We start from the raw sequence: 20,771 nt of genomic DNA on the forward strand, positions 1-20,771 counted from the left end.
TATACGGGCCAAAGAAATCTACTCCGGTGTGTGTAAAGGCGGGATAGAAAGGCTTCAGACGGTAACCGGGAATAGCGGCCATCATTGGACAAAGTGCCTTTGCGTAGAGTTGCTTGCATTTGAAACACTTGTTTATAATTCTTCTCGCCGTTTTTCGTCCGCGTTGAACCCAGTAGAGTTTACGTAATTCGTGAAAGGTTCTCTCTGTAGTGGAGTGTACGAACTCGAGGTGGAGGCCGTAAATCAGCAATTCGGTAACCTTTTCGTCGGCTGGGAGTATGATCGTATGACGAGCTTCCGGTGGGGCTGGAGCATTTTCAATACGTCCTCCGACCCGTAAAACTCCTTGATGGTCGACGAATGGCGTTAACGTGATTAGGCTTGAACCGGGATCGAGCTGCTTTCCCTCCTTTATATTACTGTAATCTTCAGGAAAGGCAGACATCTGGGCGCGCCTAAATAATTCCGCTTCCGCATTCTTGACCTCGGTTTCCGATAGTTTGCCGAAATCACGATGGTTTTTTTCTTTCCGAGCGTTATTAATGAAACGTTTGACGTAGCCGACGACGCCGACTAAAAACGGATAGCGGGAGGTGTACGTGGTAAACCGGTCAATGGAATCGGTTACGTGTAGTGTCGCACCAACTCATCTCGTACAGCGAACTTCGGGATCCTCTGTTTCGTCAATTCCCTGTTTTACATCGGGGAAGGCTGGCCAGTTTTGCGGTGATTTTTAGAGGAAAGATGGTCCGGTAAAGAAACGATGCTCGATGGAAAATTCTGTGGATGTGACGCCACGGCTGACGTCGTCTGCTGGGTTTTGAGTTGTATGGACATAACGCCATTGACTACTTTCGGACAACTCCAATATTTCGCCTATTCGGTTTCCAACGTAAACATGAAATCGATAGTGTGGAGAGTTGATCCATCTTAAAACCGTTGTGGAGTCCGATCAGAATGTGGCTTGGTCGATTTTTAGTCGGAGTTTTGACTTGATCACTGATGCTAGACGGACGGCGAGTAATGCTGCACACAGCTCAAGTCTGGGAATCGAAACGTATTTGATGGGTGCCACTCTTGCCTTGGCCATGACAAATAACACCTTTACGCCGTCGGGATTGTCAAATCGGAGATAGGCGATGGCACCAAATGCCGATTCCGATGCGTCAGCAAACAGATGAAGTCCCACACCTTGCGCTTTTGCTAGCTCTGGGTTGAAACATCGTGAGACGGAGAGCGGGTTTAGCTTCGAGAGGGAGACGGCCCAATGTTGCCACTCATCGACGGTTGTCTGGTCTAGTAGATCGTCCCAGCCAACCGATTTTCTACATACAGCTTGCAGGATAAGTTTTGCGTGTAGGAACACCGGTGAAAGAAACCCAAATGGGTCGTAGACGCTTGACGTTTCTCGAATTATTTCTCGTTTCGTCGCTCCATCCAGATTTATGCTTGCGCTCACCACAAACGAATCGCTGCCGTAGTCGAGTGAAAGCCCCAGCGTCCGCTCTATGGGCATTCCGTGTAGGGCTAAATCGATGGATGAGACTGGATTGCCAGGCAACGACAACAGAACTTTTGGACATGATGAACCCCATTGGGCGAGCTCGAATCCTCCTCGAAGTAGAACGTCTGCCACCCTTTTTTCGTGCTGAATAGCTTCTTTGGCAGTTGGGAATGATGTCAACCAATTATCCACGTAAAAATGGTCGATTATTTGGTTGGTAACGTCGGCCGCATCAATCCCGCCGTCTTCGGCTGCTTGACGTAGAACGTGAGCACAAATTGTCGGAGAGCAAACTGCGCCGAAGGGTTGCACGTTCATTTGGTAAACGGAGGGTGGTTCCTGTATACCCGGGTCGCGATAGAAAAAGCGAAGTGCCGGCCCGTCTTTTGGTCGCACCCTTACTTGATGGAACATTTTAACAATATCCTCGCTCAACGCTATCGGATGTTGTCGGAAACGTATCAGCACACCAATGAGGTTGGTTAGCAGGTCGGGTCCTTTCAGCAGGGCAGAGTTCAGCGACATTCCCTTGTAGTACGCGGAGGCATCAAAGGCTGGGTGGCATTTTTCAGGTTTCTTCGGATTTATCACTGGATGGTGAGGCAGAAACCAGGTTCGGTCAGCTGGACGACTGGTTGACCTCCTCAGCTGAGAGTTTTCGGGCGTGACCAAGGCTGATATACTTGTTGATTGCTGCGGAGTACCTTTTACCAAGGTTTTCGTCGGCGATGAGTCTTCGTTCTAGCTTGAGGAAGCGCGCTAGTGTAGACTGGCTGTTGTCGGGCAGGTTCGGCTCTTCGTTTTTCCAGAGAAGTCCCGACTCGTATCGGTCGCCTACGAATTTCGTCGTTTCGTTTAGGATCTTGTTCGCGCGTACTTCTTCATCGCTAATCGGCACTTTGACACCTGCTCGGGCTTCGTAAGTCTCAGTAAGTAGAAAGCGATCAATTGCATTGACAAGATCTTGGTCGGGTGGGGGCGCTAATGAGAGCGAGTTGCACTGCAGTTGTGCAACGGCGGCTGGAGAGATCGGTCGAGCTATACACCATCCAAAGGCTGTTCGTAGTCCTCACGGGGCCCGCTCGTACAAAGGATCTCTTATGATTTCCAGGACCTCTTGCGGCGCCATATCACACGAGCCGATCAACACATTAACGTCCACGGAATTTTGGGTGGGAACTTTCAATCTGGCTAGATGAGGCCAATCCTTAACCAACTTCTTTATGTCAACGTTTTCGTTTCTGATTCTTAAGACGGGAACGGAGTAACAGTTCGGGATTTCGAAGGAACTGCTTTTGTCCAAAGAAGAGATTCTGAAAGACACCTTTGTTGTGTTTGCGGTTGGGTCGCGGCCGTGATACGTTCCGATTCTTGAAATTCCCTTCTCGCCTTGAAGTCCCAATTTGTTTGCAAGCACGTTGATTATCATTGAGATTTGGCTTCCAGGATCCAGCAATCCATACCCGGTCCAGGTTTGACCATCAGCTTAAATTAACATAGGGACGATAGGCAGCAAGGTCGTTTCACTTTCGTAGCCGTAGGAGACTGAGCCGTTAAACGGGCTCTTTTGAGATGAGGATGACATCGGGCTCGATCGTGGCGTTTTCGGGTACATCCTCGGTGCTCCATGGAGAAGAGGGTGGTGAAGACGTTTACACTCGTCCGTTCCACATTGCTTTTCCTTCGTACACTCGGAACTTATATGGCGGTCGTCGAGACACCGGTAACAGCATATTTTTTCTTTGACGATTTCTGATCGTTCCGTGGGATTTAAGGCTTTAAACTTCTCACAGAGGTAAAGGTGATGAGCACTGTCACAATGTGGGCAGGACGCAATTTTTACGATCGTGAAAAAGACCATGGGAGTCGTGGTCGATTTCTTCTGTTTTTCGTTCGATGACCTGTGGACGTTTTCTCGAGTTTTCGGATGACTGTCTTGCTGGGGTGTGGGGTTGACGCCAACACGGACGAATTATTCCGCCATCGTAACGTCATCGACCCACGTGTCCAGGTCGAGTATCGTGGGCAGTCTATCTTGAATTCGATAGCTCACTTCGGCCCATTTACTGCGTAAGGTGGGCGGCAATTTTCCAACCAATTGAGCCAAGGTTGTGCTGCTGTGTAGTTCCAGCCCATATCCACCCAGTTGCAAAGTTGCGACGACTGAACGGAGTGTGGACGAAAACTGCTTTAACGATTCGTAGTCGCTATCTTTAAACGAAGGTAGCTTTAAGAGAGATGAAGAGCATGCGGTTGAAACGATTCTTGGATTTCCGAACTTCCAATGCAGCTCTTTCAATGCAAAGGAGTATAATCCAGGGTTGAGCAGAACTTCGCCAAGATTGTTCTGAATTTCGGTCGTCAAGCTTGCACGTAGATGGTGTTGACGTTCAGCATCGCTGAAGCATGTGTCGTGAATTTGAACCTTGAATGACTGGATAAACATAAGCCAATTTATCGGGTTGCCGTCAAACTTCGGTGGTTCAGCTTTCGGCGGTCTCGATGATGAACGAAATGTCGGAGGTGCGTCATGACGATTCACGGCGAATATCCAGGCATCAGGAGAATACACCGTTGGTTGTGGAGCGTGAACTGGTCTTTGAGTCGGAAACGTTTGTTGCGTAACTCGGTTGTGGACGGGTAGCGCCGACGTCGTGGTTGTTGGAATCAGTGACGGACGAGCGCTTGAGGTGAATTGCCGAGCTATACTTGGATTTGGCTGGTTGAATACGTTTGGTGGTATGTAGCTGGAGGCGTTGGCATTTAGCTTGGAAATCGACGAGGACGGCTGGTCGGACGTAGACGGCTGTTCAGACGCAGCCGGCTCGTATTGAGAGCATGGTTGCGTTGACGTTGATGTCCCACACGGTATACGGAAATTTGGGATAAGCGTAGCAGGTGGATGAGATGGGACGACAGAACGTTTCCAGACATCTGTTTTGTCAAAACCGGGGGTTTCCTTTTCATCGGTCTCTTCGGCCACTGCTAATTCGTCTGCGAGCTGTTTGCGTAACAAGGAGCCAGTGTAGCGTTGTTTCTCCAGCTCCATTTGCAATTGTCGTTCCCTACTCGCTGCTTCAACCCGTCTTTCTTCTGCCTTTCTGGCGGTTTCCAACTGCTGCATACGTTCTTCCTCTGCCTTCCTGGCAATTTCGAACTGCTGCATACGTTCATCCTCTTCGGCTTGTTGTAAGGCTTCAGCTCTTTCCTGTTGAATCTTTAGTTGCATTTCCTTTTCTAGCCGCTCTGCCTCTTGAAGTTTACGGCGTGTCGATGAGGCTGATGAACGGTTAGAAGTGCTACTGCGGCTGGAACCTGCAACTGATCTTGCGCGGGCCTGACAGGAATCTAAGTAGTTGGCCACGTCGGCTAACGCCTTCGAATGTTTGATGGAAATATCAATTCCCCAGCTGGTTTCTCTGTCCAGCTCTTCGCCGTCGAACTTACAGACTTCCACGTAGCGACGGTGAATTCTTTCAACTATGTCGTATGCACGGACCAAGCCAACTCGATATACGTTGACTGTATCAACATATTCTAGCATCCGGACGGCAAGGAGAGCTTGATTGAGTGACTTCGTGTGAATTCTCTTTGCCTGAGTACGGTAATGCTTTAGCTCAGCAGGATCGTTGGTCGTTTGCCATTCTTCCAATTCCTCCTCCGGTTCTTCTTCTTGAATAACTTCAAGGGGAAAGGCGTCGTTGGCCATGCTTGAATGACAACGGATGACGTAAGGGAGCAATTTGCGGAATGGATACGTGATCTGCCACGTGGGACTGATTTGCGAATGTAACACGTTACACGTTATTTAAGACACGAGCTTGTCGACGAAACGGGTACAAGCTTAGGTTTTCGACAATCCAGTTATTAGTACAGTACATCGAGCGTAGACGACTCAGGGTGCTATAGGGCGAGCACGTGTGAACGTAAATCGTCTAATTAAGTTCTGTTCTAAAAGTAACGCTTGATTGTAGATCCTCTCACTGAGAGACAATGTCGGCATGAATATTCGTGCTGTGGCGTAAACGATGTGGACGATACAGAGCGATAAGACGACTACAACTTACGGATCAGTTCGTTGGGATTCACGATTCCCGGTCGATGCACCAAAATGTTATCGATACGCACTGACTTAACACTGTAGGTAATTTTCGATACTCTGTATTGTTTTACGCACGTTAAATCAAACTGACATTTAAGTGTTACAAAACTGTTATATTGAAAACGATTGACGCGACTGTAACTGGCGAATTCTTGTGTGTAATTAACGCCACCAAACGTGTTCTTCCCTTGTCGTTGCGTCGTCTACGTTCCCCTGCCTCCGTTCTCGCCTATGTCACAATACCGATCGTGACAAAGCCTCTTCTAGCTATTTCGGAGTTGTAGGATTCGGAACAGCCAACAATGGTAAGCATTTTGTTATTTAAAATTTAAGAAATGGAAAATGCTGTTGACATTTGAGTTTTATTTTATTGTCTCAGTGTTCTGGCCATGCATTCCTTATTGGCTGGATCAAAAGTATTGGTCTTCTTCAAACTTAAATGCAACTTTCTCTTGTTAGACAAAATTGGTTTCAAAATTTTATCAGAATAACTCCAATTAAGTCTTTGTTATTTTCACTAGAACGAGCGATTTCACAGACAAAAGTGTTGCATATCTCCAGATGGGGCAGAAGAAATTACAGATTGCTCGAGGCGAAGCCGAAGAGCAATTAGAATTGCGCAAGGAAGGAGGAGAGTTTCTCCTCGGTGTTGACCATTTTATTCAGCTTTTCAAAGTCAAAAAGTGGTCTGGCACCCTGGTCGTGCCTCTAGTCGCCTTGGTTGCCGTACCGCCTCAGACTGATAAAGCGAAACATGAGCCCGACAAGACGGACAACAAAAAACAAGGGCAGATTCAGTAATTTACGATAACATAAGATTTGTATTTATCTCTGAACTGGATGATAAACAGAAACAACGGGTTGGGAATTTCTGAATAGGCCGCTTAATTAGACTGCAACAACGCCCAAGATGACAGGGGAGGTCGCGAAAGAGTGGACTCCATTAATTTGCAGGATTGGTTTGGCCCTCTCGGTGATATGCACGGCGTCTAGAATGAATGAGAAAGAACAATTGAGTACGTTCGTCGGAGGTAGAATAGCCACCAAAGAAAAGGGGCAGGGTGGGAGGGATAAGGAGACTGTTGGAGTCTCTCTCCTTCTTTCTTGCGCAATTCTGATTGCTCTTCGGCTTCGCCTCGAGCAATCTATAATTGCACTCGAAGCGGACTCGCATCGACTCCAACTGGTGACTTCAAAGCTATGTTATGAATAAGGCTTCTGTTACCGATGGAGCGATTATATCTCGTCTATAAAAACGGTTGAAAGTCGACTCCCTTGACCAGTCTGCCGTGCGTCGAATGGTTTCGATGGGGACTCCTGCTGTAGCAGCATGCGACGCGGCCGTGACCCTAACGGAATGGGCAGTGAAATTAGGATCGACGTTCGCCTCTTTTAAGTACAGTTTGATCCAAAGAACCAGGGTTGAAGCTCCCACCGGTTTATACGGTTTGCGCAGGCTAAGCCAGAGTGTGGAGCGATCTTCCGACACCGGTAAGCAAGCAGTGCAGTCTATGCAGTTTTCCATACAAGATACTGGGAAGGTAAGCGGGTTCGTGAAGCGGCGCAAGGACATGGAGCGCAATGCTCCTGTACGCTGCGATTTGCGAGGCTGTGAGAGGTTAAATTGAGCTGAAAGATTAGTGAAGCGAATGGATAAAAAGTAAATATAGGCTAGCTCTGCTGATCTCAGTAAGGTGGCTCACGCAACCAAGGTGGCAAGTTTATAAGACAGTGCAGACAGAGATCAAGACTCGTTTGGACCTACTGCCATAATGTAATGCAACACGTCATCGGGGTTCCAGGTGCTACTATAGCGGGGTAGCGGAGAGTTTGAGTTGAAGCAACCCTTCAATAGTTGCTTAACAAGTGGATGCTGTCCCAGTGGTGAGCTGTCCACGCTAGGTAGGGTGCAACCTAACATTGACCGGTGCACGTTGATCTTGCTGTTTGCCTTGCCTGCTGATTTCAGGTCGGCTAAATAAAATAGTCTAACACATCTGTTAGAGGTGCATGTAGGGGATCACAGCCCGTTGGAGACACCAGCTACTCCATGTTGCCCATGCGGATTGATATGCGGCCGTGGTGATGAGCCGGTTGGCTGCACCGAGGAGTTCAATAACTACTTCAGAAAAACCTCCCTTGTGGAGACGCTGCTTGATAGCCTCAAAGCGGACAGCGTAATAGGGCGCCTGCTCAACAGCAGCGGGTGGGACTCTCCCGTCGGGGAGGTTAATAGGCCGGGATGTGGTGGAATTGTCCTCGAAGTCCGTTGCCAGGTTCAGTAACAGGGGGAACGACGGTTGGCTCTTCCAAAAGGGGCATACTAGCACCAAGTTTGCTTTCTTTTTCTGCATCTTGGAGATGCAGCAGAACACTAAACAAAACGGTGGGAAAGCGTAACCGATAAAATCCGCCCAGTAAATGGCGAATGTGTTACAGGCCATTGCTCCGGGCTGTGGCCGTTTCAAAACAAAGTAATGCAACTGAGCATTCCATGCCGACGAAAACAAGTCGACTTCTGCTGGCCAAATACTCATTATACTATTGAAGAGAGTGCGAATGAGACGCCAATCACTAGAGTCCAATAAAATTCGGGACTGTTCGTCCGCTAGGGTGTTCTGTACGCCCGGCAAATGAATGGCCTGAATGGAAAGGTTTCTATCCTTGCACCAATCAAATAGGAGTCTTGCTAAATCACATAGCTGCTTAGAATGTGTACCACCGCCACGATTAATGTAAGCGACGGTGGTCGTGTTATCCAAGTAAAGGAGAATGGATAATCCCCGAGAGTTTCTTGTCATAGATTGAATCACGTAGAGCGCCGCCAGAAGCTCTAATTCATTAATGTAACGAGTAAGGTCAGCCGACGTCCAGAGGCCCCTGCCTGACGTGCCATCGCAATGGAAGCCCCAACCCAAACGGGATGCATCTGAATAGATCATAAGATCCGGATCGGAAGCGAAGATACGTCCTTTAGAATCCGGAAGTGCTTTGAACTCCATTTGAACCATTTGAAGTCCGCAATCGCCTCAGGTGTTTGATTAAATTTGGACTCAAGACTGCCGAGGGACGAGTGCAAATTCAAAAAATGTTGCAAACCTCTACAACTGACTTGAGAATACTGAACTGCCGCAATGGCCCAAGAAAAGTGGCCGAGTAAAGTAGCTACATCTCGTAAGGGCGGAGACTCTCGTCTTAAAAGACTTAGGCAGAGGGCTGTTAGTTTTCCATTTTTATCTGCCGTAAGGGCCAAGGATAACGATTCGGTGTTCACGAGCATACCAAGGTATTTTAAAACTTTCTGCGGCTGAAAGACTGATTTTTCAAAATTTATAATAAAGCCCAAGGTATGAGGAATAGAGAAAGAGCAGCATGAACGTCGTTTCGTAACCCCTCTTCGGACACGTTCATAAAGAGGATGTTGTCTAAGTAGACGACGAGTCTAAGTCCCATTCCCCTCAAAATACCAATTACGGGGCGCATTAGCTTCGTGAATAAACGAGGGGCTGATGAGAGGCCAAAGGGTAAAATTTTTAACTCATACTGCTTGTCGTTTCAAGAAAAACGAAGAAAGCGATAGAACTCTGGAGCTATGGGGACTGACAAGTAAGCATCCTGGAGGTCCATCTTAGCCATAAAGTCTCCTTGGCGCAGCAATTTCTGTACTGTAACTAGAGACTCTATCTTAAAGTGCTCGTAGAGGACGATATCCTCCTGACATTTTGGGTTTTACAAACAGGGGGCTGACAAACCCGGGGGATCCAATGTCGATAATTGGGTGAATGGCGTTCTTGGTTAGGAGAGATACTACTTCCTGGTCGCAAGCCTGGCGCATTAATGTGGTCATTGACATACCCTTCGGAAAAAGGTGTTGAACGGGGGTGTCGATAAATTCTATGTACGCCCCCTTGGTTACAACGCTGGTGGCAAAAACGTCATCAACGATCGAGGTCCATTTCGTCGAAAAAAGAGAGAGTCTACCCCCAGCTGGAGTTTCGTTGATTTTTTTTGTGTATGGAAGGATGCGTCTGATGTGAGTTCCTGGGGTTGTACTGCTGGTGTGACGAGCTATGTGGTCTTCGTTCTTTACCCGATCTATGGAAGTTGGAGAGTCCAATAGGACGTGCTTTGTCTAGTTTTCTTTCTTAGTCGGCCTCCTTCGCAAGCGCCTTCACAAAACGGGTGCCGAAGAGCCGGGTTGTATCACGATTCGAAAACAGACTTGAAATCGGCCAACAGACGGATGAAATCGGGAGCTGTTTGGCGTAGTATGTTACGGCGTCGATATTTGGAGATCTCGTAGAAGGCCATGGTCCAGAGACGCAGGGCGGATTCGACGGCTTTGGCCGCCAGGTCAGTGGGAGCCATGTTGCTCCAGAGACAGATCAGGGGACGGGCAATGTCCAGCACCTTATACTGCGTAGACGGTCAAATTTTTTCTTGGAAGTCACGAATATTACTGTTGTATTTTTAGCACGGCGGAGCAAACGGGCAACTGAATCGTCGAGAAGTGGACATCCCAGTGAAAAGGTTCCTTCGAAGGAGGGGGTGAAGATCTCGCGTAAGGCTCTCGCTTCGGAGGCTGAATAGCCTTCATTCATCCACCTCAGAATGGCTCGTGTCTTATCTGCCGGAACGGGGGCTGATGTGATGGTAACTACAACCTCCGGATTAACCTTTGGAAAAGGTATATGCTGGAGATCTCAAGAGCGGCGGCTGGATGATCCCCTTGTACGGCTGCGAGAAGCAAGGGGGCGGTTCATCGACGATCGAGAGCGGCTACTAGAGCGGGTCGAGCTACGTGTTTCACGTGAGAAGCGGTTGTGGAAACGTTCGCGGTGAAAGGCTACGAGAGACACTGGACTCACTCACACTGAAAGACGAGGCGGAAAGAATCACTAGATTGCTAGACGACCGACCACGTGATCGTGACCGATCTCGAGAACTTTGTCTAAGAAAAATTGTTGCCGAGCTACGACCAGCTCGGGGAAGATTGTCCTCAACTCTGGAATAAAAAAATTCGGCTCTGGAGCGTGAATTGCCTCGATGTCGATTGATACGGTCTCGGTCGCGTGGTTTTCTATTGGAGCGCGTCATGATGGCGACCGGTCGAGCGAAGAACTGAAGAAGGTCTGAGGCGGTACGGCACCCAAGGCCCCCACATGAGGCGTGGCAGGGGTGCCAGACCGCGTTTTTACTTTGAAAAGCTGAATAAAATGGTCAACACCAGTTGGAGTTGAAGCGAGTCCGCTTCGAGTGCAATGTCACAAGGTCCTTCAACATGAAAGTCGAGCTTGACATCTGTCGAAGGGTATTCTTTACAAATAGAAACACCGTACACAGCCTTGACACAAACTCAACTGTGGGATAAAGAAGACAACCACAGTCTGTATAAAACAATTGAAGTAATGTTATTCATGAGATTTTAAGTTTTAAAATTATATTTGTAATTAATAATAGGTTACAACTTAGTCGAAAGATCAATTGCATCAAAGGGTCAGTGGATTTTACATCCTGTAGTCTAGCTGTACAATCCCCACAAAACTCTTACTCCAGTAGGACACGTATGATGTACCCAGAAATTAAGGTTGCAGTGCAAGCTTGGGACGTCGGCTTCGGCTTCACTAAGCATTAAAAAATAAATTTTTACAAACTGGTATGAAACAATTCATTTGCCTATTTATAAACTGTACCTGGAGGTGTTTTAAGATCATTCAGTATAAGGAGACTCGACGGTGGTAACAAACGCAAAGCTTTTACTATTTCAATTTTTGATTTCTCTGAGTAGCGTATTAATTTGTACCCTTTTTAGATTCGCGAGACAATGTGGTATTGTAGTAAATTGAGTTATAGGCTATTCCCGTCCCAAATATCTTTTCAAACGCATGAGAAACAGCCGTCGCATCTCCTTTAAAGTTGCCCCTAATCAACTGACGAATAGCCCCAAACAACTGTTCATTGGGGTCACTGGAGAATCTTCTGGTAAGTACATATACTTGAATCCCAATTCTTCTAACAAATAGCGGATGCAAGCAACTGCTGATATAGTAGTATAAGTTAGGACTTCTTATGTTTCATGCACCAGAAACTTCTTTTTCGTTTTCTTTATAGCATCTTTTTCCGCCTGGTTGTTGTCAGGCATTGATTTAATAAGATTTTCGATTTCTTGTTGCCATTCATGTAACTGAAGTCGGATTCCAAGAAATGTAGTCGCTCGTCAAGCGGAGAATAATAGGGAATTTTGTTGGGTAAGCGATACAGTTGATGCTCTTTAACACTACTAACATCGTGCAAGCTAATCCAGCGATGTTGTCTTTCATAAATGTAACTGTACTTCCTACGTTGATGAAGCCATCTGTTCCAAGTGCAGCATGCATTTCAATGGCTACTGTCACTGCCTGCTTTTACTTTTTGTTTTTAAATTTATGATTTTTACCTAATTTTGTTTGTTTTCTTTGTTTTTTATTGGCGGGAAAGCTGAGATTTTTTTTATGGATCAAATTCAGAATTATGAGAAATTACTAGGGGCTCGCTGGACAGAAACAACTATAGCTTGATATTGATTGATAGATTGATATTTTACGAACCATATCGACGGAACACGCTTGGGTGGACTGCTTAAGGACGTACTCAAGGCGACACACGAATTTGGGATTATTGTCAGATCCGTGGTATTCGATGAGTTAGCGGCGAACGTTAAAATGACAACTGAGTTAGGCGCAATAATCTGAAATACTCGTCGTCATCAATGCCAACGAAAACAGCAAGGACAGGAAGATGAGCTGCGACTTTGAAAAAAAAAATTGACTTGCCCGTTTAAACCAAACTTCGTGCATCCTTCTACCGGAGAACCAGTTAATGTTTTACTTGATGCGTGCCACATGCTGAAGTTGGCAAGGAATCTTCTGTCTTTTTCACCGGTGAAGTTACCTGGATATCAAGATCCAGCACAGTGGAAGTACATCAAGGCTCTCTTTCAATTCCAAAATGAGGCTGGATTTCGTCTCGGTAATCGACTTACAAGACAACACGCATACTTCGAGCGACATAAGATGAAGGTGGCTCTCGCTGCTTAAGTTTTGAGTAGATCCGTGGCAGAACCGCTCCGACATTTACGAGAAGTACTAAAAGTTCCTCAGGTAACATCTCAATATAAAAAAAATAAAAATTAATAGCTAATTTTAACAACAAAATCTGACTCACAAATTACAGTTTCAAGGAAGTGAGGCCACCGAACAGTTTTGTTGGCAATTCAATAAGCTTTTAGATATCCTGAACTCATGGAATGTTCAAGCAAATGGTGACAAAGCGGTTCTTACCAAAGAAAACCTAGAGGAGAAGACTAAAGAGCTTAATGAGTTAGCGCTCTTTTTAACTAAACTAAAACTTCCAAGTGGCAGATTATTCTACACAAGTAGAAGGAAAACCTGTATTATTGGACTTATCGCAACGATACGATCAACTATAACTCTAGCCCACCAGCTTCTTCATCGGCAGAACAACCCATTGAGTTATGTAGCCACCAGGCACATGCAGCAGGACCCATTGGAACACTTTTTTGGGATCATTCGACTTCGTTGTGGATTGAATAATAATCCAAATACTCTGCAATTCAAATCTATTCTGAGAAAATTATTAGTTATAAAAGCTGGAGGTGTTACCCCTTCACTGTCATCCAATTGTTCCCTTATGCCAGTAGATAATGTATCTGATGTTAACGAACTCACAGTTGATCAGGATATCATGATGGATATTGAAGTAATATGTTCTGATGAGGAATTCCATGCTAGTCAGTTGAAAGACCACTTCAACAACCAATGCCTAGCATACATTGCTGGCTACATTGTACTGAAAATTGAGAAACTTGTTAAATGTCCAACCAGAAGAAATTCCTTGTTTAACTCGTGTGATGATCCTCTAAGTCCAGACCTGTTAAATATTTGTAAATTTAGAGTTACAAACGTAATAACTGTTCCTTCAAAATCTGTATATACCTTGATTTACACAGCTGAAACATTTTTTCATTCCGTTGTTGTAGAAAAGTTATCTAAACTCTCCAATCAACATAATGTGTTAGAAACATTAGCGCACAAGATCCTCAAAGTTGTTAACTACTCTGAAGTGTTCCCTACCATTGTTAAAAAGTTTTCTGTTGAAAGTGTTCATGAATTAATCCAACTAATTGTACTCAGATATCTTAAATTCAGATTCCTTTCTTTTACTAAAGTGTTTAATCAAAACTTATCAAATGAAACCTCTAAAAGAAATTTCTTGAACAAATATACCTTGTTTATGAATCAGTAGAAACATAATTTTCATCTTTGTTTCTTTTCAATTCATCAATTCAATCACTAAAGTGCACTGAACGGAACTAAATAAATAAGAAATACGAATATATTTGCGTTTCAAAACGTAAAACCAGTCCTCCAGTGGTCCTCAGCCGTCAAATGCTTCCGGAGCTGGCCGAAAGGAGCAGCGCAGTCGAATTCGTCTGCTAGAGAGGGGGAGGAGGGAAAATGTCGACTGCTGGGCTTTACGTGGAGTGAGCCATCTCCTTATCTCTGGTTTTTACTTGTCTCCTCTGCCACTGGTGCTGTTGACGACGAAGCTTCTGTCGAATTTGCCGTTGATATGGCGGGTTCGAGGGGCTAGTCTTTTTAGGTGGTTGCTACCACCGGAGCCGCAATCAGAACTAAATTTTAAAAGGGGATTTAATAATGAATTTCGTTGTATGAAAGTTTTTTTTTACCAATTGGCCTATCAGTGACTTGTGAGAGCAAAAAATCATCAGAAAATACGTGCCGATTAAAGGGCCAAATTCCACTCGATCTGAATCCAGCAGTGATGTTTAAGGGATTAAATTTATCCAGAAATGCCCCGCGAGTCAATTGAGCAACGTCATCTATCCGAACTCTTTCACCGGGATGTGTGGCCAACCTATGTTTGGCTTTCCGGACATAGGCTTTCCGGGTTCGAAGGTCACCGGTTAACAAGCTGTTAACAAGCTGACAAAACTGAATAGAAAACTGACCGGTTTGACCCCTCCAAGTCGTCCGGACTAGCCCCGATGAGGGACTCCAACGCGATTCCAGATATAATAATAGCCGCCAAATAAAAGATAATTCAAGATAACTAACAATATTTCAGAAAAAGAGAGCTATTTTTCTCGGAAAAAAATAAGTTTCTATCGTGTTTCATATGCGCGCTGCTTAACGCAGAAGTTCTTGCGACGCTATAGGAACTTGTTGCAATATGGACAACGAGATGTATTTCAGCAAAAATTTGTTGAACAGGCAATTTTTTGTGCACAAATGCAGCTCAACATTGTACTCATAAAATATATTTGCAATATATTGTAAAAATGTAATCAGTATATTTAAACTTTGTTGACCGGAATAACTCCTAACCAGAATAGCCCGGTTTCCCCTATACAGCTCTGTACATGATGGTAATGTCGAGTGCCCTCTTCGGCCAAAAGAAACGCTAACGAATCTTATGTAATGGTATGGTTAATGCCAAGGTGACCAGAAACGACTTCATCATAGTATGCGTGTTGAATTCTTTCACTGTAGTACACACAATTTTCTGTAGTTTTTTCCGTTTTCAAACATTTCCTTGTATAACTTTCCATTGAAAATCACAACATTTTTCACTCTTGTTTTTCCGTTTTGGAGTTTCACATTAAGCTGATTCCAATTATGACAGGTTTTCTGTTTCCTCCATATACAATATTTCCTGTGACATAAAATATCCCTTTCCATGGTGCTCACACAGTGAATCAAGATTCTCTGTCAATTTCTCTTGCTCTTTGATATTTCCATTAGCTTCAAGCAGTTTAACTACTTGACTAACACTGTAAATCGAAACGTTCTAATAGCAAATAAAACATCTGTATAAAAAGTTCATCTAGTTTTAATATTTTCTCTTAACTGTCTTTCCTTTTTTTATTGTTTTCGGTAAAAATTTAATTTAACCCATCTACTTAATCTAATTTGAACTTGACTAATTTGACCTAATTAACCTAACTTGATTAAATCTGAACTATCCTAATTCAGTTTATCTAACCCTTACTCAATCTATCCTCTATCTTAACTTAACCTAAATTAACCAAACTTAACCGGTAAACCCCATGCTAGATAAAATAGTTTTCAAAAAAATAATGTGACAACCCCGTCGTCCGGTGCAATAGCTAGTTCTTACACTTGATGTACAGTATGTTCCAAAAAAATCCGACTACCCCCCTTAAAAAAAAATGCCACCTATTAGCGTGTGGTCAAATTACATGGAGTTTTTGGCCGAATATTGGGGTCGGATAAAATGCGGGAGGACAACAGTAAAAATTGCCATGAAAATATCTAAGAGCGGGAGGGTAGGGCAACTTAACGTTAGACATAGCCAACAAATTTTGCAAATTACTGCAAATTTTCTTTTAACTACGCTACGAGACACAGACTTAGGGATGGGAAGTCTCGTCGCTATGGTAACCAGACATTTGTTGTAAGGGGATATTCAGAACAAAAAAAAAAATAATTAATTCAACTATTTGATTTTTTTTATTTCATAAAAAATATTTACAAAGACAACATTTTGTGAATTTCATTTTTTATATTCTTTCTAAAAACCATTGGCCTCTGCGACTAAATTTAACCGCTTTGGCATCGAATTTGACAGAATCTGCCAATAGTTTGGTCGCTCGTTATAACGGATCCAGTTATCACGGGCGTGATTGAAGACGTCGTCTGCGGCCCTGGCATGGCGGCAGTCAAAATCTTTAACAATGTCGCCCCACACATTTTCGATGGGATTCATGTCCGCACCCTTGGAAGGCCACAGCAGTAGTTCAATTTGCGGGTGCTCACGAAACCATTGAGTGATGATTCGGGCTGTGTGTATGGGAGACTTATCCTGCACAAAATGAACTTGTTGTTCGCCATAATGATGGCGAACCCATGGAAGAAGTTCCTCTTCCAAAATTTCTATATACTTTTCTTTAACAAATCGGCCTTAATTTTTACAAATGGCCCGGCTCCAGCGACGGACGAAAAACAAGCCCAAACGGGAACGGGTTTTCTGCCGCTGGTGTCATACACTTGAACGTGTTCGCGATTGAACCTCGTTTCATTTGGCCTATAGGCAAAAACACGGACACTCGTCAGACCTAATAACAACAACATTATTATCAAAACTATTATAAATTATTAGGATTGGAAAACTTCCAGCTGCCATTTGGGCGGGGGGTAAGCGGGGTTGCGGGGTTTGCCTGATCACCCCATTTACCCACCCGCTTAAATGTCAGCAAGACGTTTTCCAATCCTTTTTCGGGTAATTTTTTCATCGACGCGCTTTGAAAAATGGGTGTTTTATAAAGAAAACGGGATAAGAATAGTTAAAACAAATGTCACTGAAAATAACATTGCCCTACCATTCTGCAGGGTAATTGCGGTATTGAAGAGCAAATTGAAACTGGTTCTCTGCATGTCTTTCAGCTAATTAAAACTTTCTGGTAGCGCGTCTCGGATGAAGATTTATCTCCTTCATTCTCCGTAGAATGGTTTGCTTGCTAATGTTAACGGAGGCTGTGTCTGCATTGGAGAAATATATTTTAAAAATGTTGCAATTAAATAACCATCATGGTTGCAACTTCGGCTCTGCTCCGTTGCAATGAGCGGTAGATGTTATTCAGCCACCTACTGATGAAGGGTTGAGTTATCAGTGTTTATGTGGCGTCAAGACACATATGTTTTCTTCCGTTTTCTTGAGTATACTCATTATACTATTGCAATTGAAGTTTTAACCGGTATGCAAACTAGTTCGTCTTTATTTTTATAGTTGTGCTACTAATAATTACCTTCGTTGTCGGGAAAAAGGATAATAGACATCAGCATTGAATGGTTTATGAATAAGTCATAAATGGGTTATGATTCAGTAATGCTAGGTTACGAATGAGTCATGAATCGTTAATACGCATTAACCTTGGTTAATCTGGAGGCGTATGACGAGGCGGCGATAAACAAGGAATCGCTTGTCGGGCGAGTTTAAGGTAGAAATCTCACAGGATTGCTCTAACTTAGGGTTGACTTTTGAGATATCCGAGCTTAAAGATTTCCCCCGAGAATAAGAGATTATGCGATGAGCAACAAAGGGGGCGATTCAGCGGGTGGATGGGTGTGTGTGATGCATCGGCTCCTCCTTCAAACAATTTGATCAGTATAAAATAGAGACGTTGTTTTTTAAAAGGTAATACTCTTTTCTTTAGTCTTGCTCGAATACCATGACTCCAACTAATGACATTGTTCTCGCTGCGATGGCGTTGTTTCCGCTAGGAAGCAATTCTGCCTGGGTCTTGGGTAGGTAATTGGGTAATTGGTCTTTGTAAAGCCCAATTAATCGGGCCTGCTGCGGAATGGTCTTTCCTAGAGGTGTTACACCTACCTGGAGATTTCTCAAGCAGCTACCTGCTACCATTGTGTTCAGTGCACTGGTGTTGAAGGTGTTCTTGAAGTTGCCAGTGAGATGACTGGTGCTATTGATGTGTAACGTGCTAGTTAAGGTGCCAATGCTGCGGCTACCGATCAAGCACCAACGTAGCCAGACTTCAAGATTTATAAGGAAGGTTCAAACAAGGAAAAGGTTAAACTGACAAATGGATTAGGTGATATATTTTAAATACTGGTTCATTTTAAAAAACTTAACCTTTTTTCATTCAAAGGTTATTGCTTTAGAAAGAAAAAAGTTAGCGGTAAACTTTTCACTTGGCGCTGCAGTTCACGCTCTGCTAAAGACCCTTGCAAAGCAAAAATAACCTAAAAAATTTGCAGTGCCATTGATTTCTTTCATCACTATAACCAGCAAGACTTCCAGAAAAAGCCACACAACCCCACCGGAGTAAACCACAATCATCCACCAAAATATGGAAACCATAGAAGGGTAAGCATAAATTTTAAAATAAAATTTCCTACTCAATTTTCTAATTAAAAATCAATTGTATTAGGTTTCCATTTTCAAAAATGCAAAGAAAAACCTGTGTAACTGAAAAATTCCAAGCGCCTGGACGAATCATAATTGAAGAGATACAAAAAAGCGGGAATTGCAGGGAGGGATGTGCCGGACATCGACAATGCTACTCGACGCTTAAGGTATTCAATTTCTTTTTAACGAAATCATTTACCGTAATACTTTTTTCATTCACCCAGATACCAACGTTCAAAATGTTTGACGCCTAACCCTAGAAAAGATGAATCCCTTTTTTTATATAGAAGAGGCTTTTTTTCCTTCTGATTTCTATCAAAGAGCTGTTTATGCTGGTACTGGAAACCAGCGAACACGCTACCTCCTGTTTTTTACCCCTGTCATGAAACGGCAGTTAGAGGATTGCAAGACGTGTTTATAGACGCTAGCTCTTAATTCATCCAGGATACTATTAAACAGGTATATTAAGAGCTTTCTATTTCGCGTTCGTACAATTATTTATTTTACCTTGTTTTTCTTCGAAAGGGCCGTTTTTGTCGCGGTCCGGAAGCCATTGCATCCACCAAGGATGCAATTTCCATTTGTGCCAAGCCACCGTTAAGAAGCTTCACGATATGAAGCTTTCGGCAGCGTATAAGAAAAAGGAGCCCAATTTCAATCGAGATCTCGTATTTCGTTTGCTCTGCCTTGCCTATCTTCCAGGTGAACATTATTTTCTATTAAACAATTGTATCGTTATCTTACTTTTTAGCTGAGAAGATCCCTTTCTGTATTTGATGGTTTGCGGAACTCACCGGAATTGGCAAGGCTTATGGAATACATGTAGAAAAACTGGATTCGGGGTCGGTTTTGGACTACGGAGAGCTGATCGTGCTTTAATCTGCGGCACCACCGGAATTGGCAAAGCTTATGGAATACATGTAGAAGAACTGGATTCGGGGTCGGTTTTGGACTAAGGAGAACTGGTCGTGCTCTAATCTGCTCCTGCGAACCAACAATGATTATGAAGGGTTACTTAACGAGTGAAACAAGGTACTAAAAAAATTACAAAACACGAATTAATAAGACATACTTACCGTTCTTTTTTCCTCAGTTAGCCGTCGGGCCTAACCTCCCCTTCTACAAGCAGTGTTCTATCGAATACGGAAAAACTTGATTCGTTTTATAAACGAATACGAATAAGCAGTACAAACGAATATGAATGACGAATAAAAAGGACGTTTTATGCGCGAATACGAATAATATTCGAATAACGAATAATATTCGAATAACGAATAACGAATAAATTTTAGTGTTCCCCGCAAAAGGGGACCCCTTTTCTGAGAGGGAAAATAGCCATAGTGGAGCAACCAGGAGTCTATACTATGAAATATCGAATAAAAATGGAATTTAGGCCATTGAAAATTGAAAATATGTGTATTAAACAGAAATCAAAATGAGTTTTGCTGAACAAAAATAAAATTATTTGTTCGAAATTGTATTCGAAATTATACAGTTTGAGTTACAACGAATAAGAATAACGAATACGAATAAGTCAAATTTCTATTCGACGAATAACAAATAAATATTTGATTTTTTCCGTTATTCTTTTTGAAATTTTATTCGAAAGTTTTATTGGACAGAACACTGTCTGCAAGATGACGGTGGTACTCCAGCAACTCTGCGACGATATGAAAATTACCCAGAAACTTCTGTCTCACAACAAGATCAAAGCGCATCGGAAGAATGAGACCCACACGAAGAACTGGATTCTGTTTACAATCTTGGGTCGTTACCAAGCGAATGAGATAATTAAAACTATTCACAGTACAGGATTCAACAAAAATTGGCAATTTTTATTTTCCAGTTAATCAACCATGAGCCAAGAAATTGTCCAGGAGCTACGAAATTCCTTCCCCACTGTTTTACCTGATCACCCACTTAACCGCAAGGATAACAACGAATATAATATGTTTTTTAAATGATAGTCTTCTTTATTAAATGTAATTTACTTTTTTTTTAAATATTTACAATGCTTATTGTTTTGTAATAATTATCTTAACAATTATTCAACAATAAACAAAGTAAAACTTTTGTTGTTGTAAACGAAACAAGATGTTACTTGTTCTTCAACGGTAAGCTGCTTATCGGGATCAGGATTTCTTCCTTCGAGTTATAGCCATAGGCGATGATATATCGATATAACAGCAAATGCAG

General features: G+C 43.4%; 2 protein-coding genes, 1 long non-coding RNA gene and 1 pseudogene across 4 annotated transcripts; 1 reads left to right on the forward strand and 3 right to left on the reverse strand.

Annotated features, from left to right (window-relative positions):
* Window positions 1-952: 952 nt before the first annotated feature.
* On the reverse strand, window positions 953-2,029 carry LOC116924536. The gene has a single exon (XM_032931063.1). The coding sequence runs from the start codon at window positions 2,027-2,029 to the stop codon at window positions 953-955; it is 1,077 nt and encodes a 358-aa protein (XP_032786954.1).
* A 1,447-nt stretch (window positions 2,030-3,476) lies between these two features.
* On the reverse strand, window positions 3,477-5,213 carry LOC116924537. Its single transcript, XM_032931064.2, has one exon. It carries the CDS (start codon window positions 5,211-5,213, stop codon window positions 3,477-3,479), a length of 1,737 nt encoding a protein of 578 aa, XP_032786955.2.
* A 6,097-nt stretch (window positions 5,214-11,310) lies between these two features.
* Window positions 11,311-14,308, reverse strand: LOC116925126. 2 transcript variants are annotated; one of them, XR_004395342.2, is made up of 7 exons: window positions 13,892-14,308; window positions 13,739-13,827; window positions 13,601-13,660; window positions 13,487-13,535; window positions 13,268-13,427; window positions 12,817-13,211; window positions 11,311-12,752 (listed from the first exon to the last, which is right to left on the reverse strand). It is a non-coding gene; the product is annotated as an uncharacterized LOC116925126 (long non-coding RNA). The 2 variants fall into 2 exon arrangements; XR_004395338.2 differs by having other exon boundaries at window positions 13,268-13,535.
* Window positions 14,309-17,877: 3,569 nt separating this feature from the next.
* LOC116924540 lies at window positions 17,878-20,539 on the forward strand (annotated as a pseudogene).
* Window positions 20,540-20,771: the final 232 nt, after the last annotated feature.

This window comes from Daphnia magna, linkage group LG6 (genome assembly GCF_020631705.1).
Source record: "Daphnia magna isolate NIES linkage group LG6, ASM2063170v1.1, whole genome shotgun sequence".
Classification (NCBI taxonomy): domain Eukaryota; kingdom Metazoa; phylum Arthropoda; class Branchiopoda; order Diplostraca; family Daphniidae; genus Daphnia; species Daphnia magna.